Source organism: Penaeus monodon, chromosome 12 (genome assembly GCF_015228065.2).
Source record: "Penaeus monodon isolate SGIC_2016 chromosome 12, NSTDA_Pmon_1, whole genome shotgun sequence".
NCBI classification, from domain to species: domain Eukaryota; kingdom Metazoa; phylum Arthropoda; class Malacostraca; order Decapoda; family Penaeidae; genus Penaeus; species Penaeus monodon.
The window spans coordinates 37,061,157-37,063,656 of NC_051397.1; the positions used below are offsets into that span (position 1 = coordinate 37,061,157).

Sequence of the window (2,500 nt, forward strand, 5' to 3'; positions counted from 1 at the left end):
TACTTGAGCTGGAAATCGGTCGACATTGTTAGATTGTAAGACTAGTAAAATTTGTGTTATTTTGACTTTATTATTATCGTTATTATCGTCATTTTTATTGATATCTTTTTTTATTTGTTATCTTCATTTTATGGTCAGAGGGACAGGGGAATAGAGTGCCGCGAAAATTTATGAGGTTATGGTGAGATCACTGTTTTTTTTTTTTTTTTTTTTTTTTGCAATACACTGATAGTACACATAAACTGCATTGCATATGCCCTGTATGTTAGTTTACCATGCTGCTTCTGAATATTTATCCGATAGAAATGAAAACATTTAAAGACATCTGTTGTAAACGCAATATGAAAAAGGGTTGTACACGGGGCATCAGATTGTTACTAGTGAGTCAGATGAACAAGCAACCACATGTCAAGATGAGCTGACACAAATTGGTGAACATTAACAAAATCTCGAGAATGTGACACAAGACAGTATTCAAGTCGGTGAAAGAGAACCAAAACAAAGCTATCATAACCGTGAGAGGAGACAGTAAAAAAAACTCACATTTCACCTCAAAGAAATGCGAATAATGACATTGTTTCCCTTCGTAAACACCAGCCCTTATCTGTCGAAAACTTCTACATCTACCAAATATGTTCACCTACAAGTAGAAGAGAATCTCCTGCGGTTCTTCTTGTTAGCACAAGCTTGGATGAAGAAGAGTTTGGGTTTCTTGTTGTACCACTTAATCTCTGTGAACGGTTCGATCAGGTCCAGGCGGCGGTGGATGCGTCCCTCCTTCACTTGCAGGTAGGTCTTGTCTCCGTGACCCATGAACCACACCACCAGGCTGAAAGGAAAGGGTACTTGGGCTTTCCATGTCGTGTGAGGAGGTTTAATGGTGAGTCCGGTCAGATCGGTGAGGATGTAATATTCCAAGACACAAATCGAGAGAAGGTTGTGTGGTAAGGTCAACCTACCTGTCGTAGAATTTATATCTGCCTGCCTTCAGTTTGCAGATGATTGATTTAATCTCCTCGGCCGTGGGGTCATTTTTCACGAAGAAGGCGTACTTGTACTGCTTCTCAAATAACTCCCTGACCTTCGCGAGGTCCCGCGACGCCCCGTTTCGGCCTTCAGTTATGAGAAACACGAGGCACAGACCCGGGGGCCTCGAGGTAATTGGGTATCGACCGAGGGTGTTCAAAATGCCGTCGATGTGTGGATCTTCGGCTCCCTCTCCGAACTTCACCTCCTTCAGCTGGTCAAACAGAAAGTGAAGTTTATGCGTGTACAAATGGTTCATCATTTCCTTTCTCAGCATCTCAAGGACGAGATAATAGAACGCCACGTCTTTCAACCCCGGCACTTTCTCGAGGGAGCCCTGCTCTAGCTCCGGGGACAAGAGTTCCTTTGCCTTCTCGTCGTCCATAGCCGTGCCGGACAGAATCCTGTAGAGTTGGAACACATCCGAAGGCGAGAGACTATCGCCTATTTCCACCATGACCTTGCTCCCCGCCTCCACGAAGAACGTACGCTCTTCACTCTTCTCGGAATTCACCGTCAAAGGAATTTTCTTGGACGAGATAATGTTATCAAAGTTACCTCTGATGTCCTTCGGCACTGGCAAATGGAACATCTCGAGGAGCTCAGTGAATCGTAGGATGTCCTCCTGGCCGTCGTTAAGCTCGTTATTCTCGTCGGAGAAGTTACTCTCCAGGGTACTGAGGGAGTTCGAGACTGGCGTCACACAGGAGAGGGACAGCAGACGGCACTGAAACTCGCGTCTCAAAGGCGTGATCCGTCTCTCAACCAAACATCTCTGCGTTAGGATTTAAATTCATGATTTCATCATTTTGGTTTATTACTGGAGAACCAGATGTTTATATCTATTTATGCAGAACATCTAGATTTATAGTGATTTTATCGTTCCAGGATTAAGACCCTCTATGTTCTGTGTCTCGGGATTTAACCGTAAAAAAGTAAACTACCAATCAAAACAGACAATTAAATTAGATGAATGAGTAAACTTAAATGAACCCCGAAGAGAATTTTCTTGAATTTCACAAATCCTTACAAAAAGAGAACAATTATACAAAAAGAAAAAATACAAACAACTTTAACTTACCTTGAATTTTTCAAGTAATCTTAAGTTCGACGGAACTTCAGAATCAGTAAAAATGCCCGGAGATGCCCCGAGGCTGTCATCCGCTCCATAAGATATGATCTTGATCAAGTAGAAGGATTTATTTTAATGGAAATTCCTCCTCTTCATCATTATTATCATTATTATTATTGTAATCATTATTATTGTTATTATTATTACTCCTATTATTATTATTATTATTATTATTATTATTATTATTATTGTTATTATCGTTATTATTATTATCATCATCATCATTCTTCTTATTATCATTAGTATGCAGTGTGTTAATGACATTATTAACATTATTATCATTATCATTATTATCATTATTGTTATCATGATCATTACTATTGTTGTTTATATAACATTCAG

At 39.9% G+C, this 2,500-nt stretch overlaps 1 protein-coding gene across 2 annotated transcripts in view; it reads right to left on the reverse strand.

Annotated features, from left to right (window-relative positions):
• The window catches only part of LOC119579412, a 6,125-nt gene that overhangs the window by 1,420 nt on the left and 2,205 nt on the right, over positions 1–2,500 (reverse strand). Inside the window, exons 3-6 of one of the 2 annotated variants that reach the window (XR_005229287.1) lie at positions 2,108–2,206; positions 960–1,801; positions 641–829; positions 1–8 (exon numbers count right to left, since the gene is read on the reverse strand). The exon at positions 1–8 is cut by the window's left edge and continues 175 nt beyond it. Coding sequence is in view for 1 of the 2 variants with exons in the window: in XM_037927212.1 (XP_037783140.1) it covers positions 1–8; positions 645–829; positions 960–1,801; positions 2,108–2,206 (1,134 nt within the window). In the remaining variant the exon portion in view is untranslated. The remainder of the gene's footprint in view (positions 9–640; positions 830–959; positions 1,802–2,107; positions 2,207–2,500) is intronic. The other variant, XM_037927212.1, reaches the window with a different exon arrangement.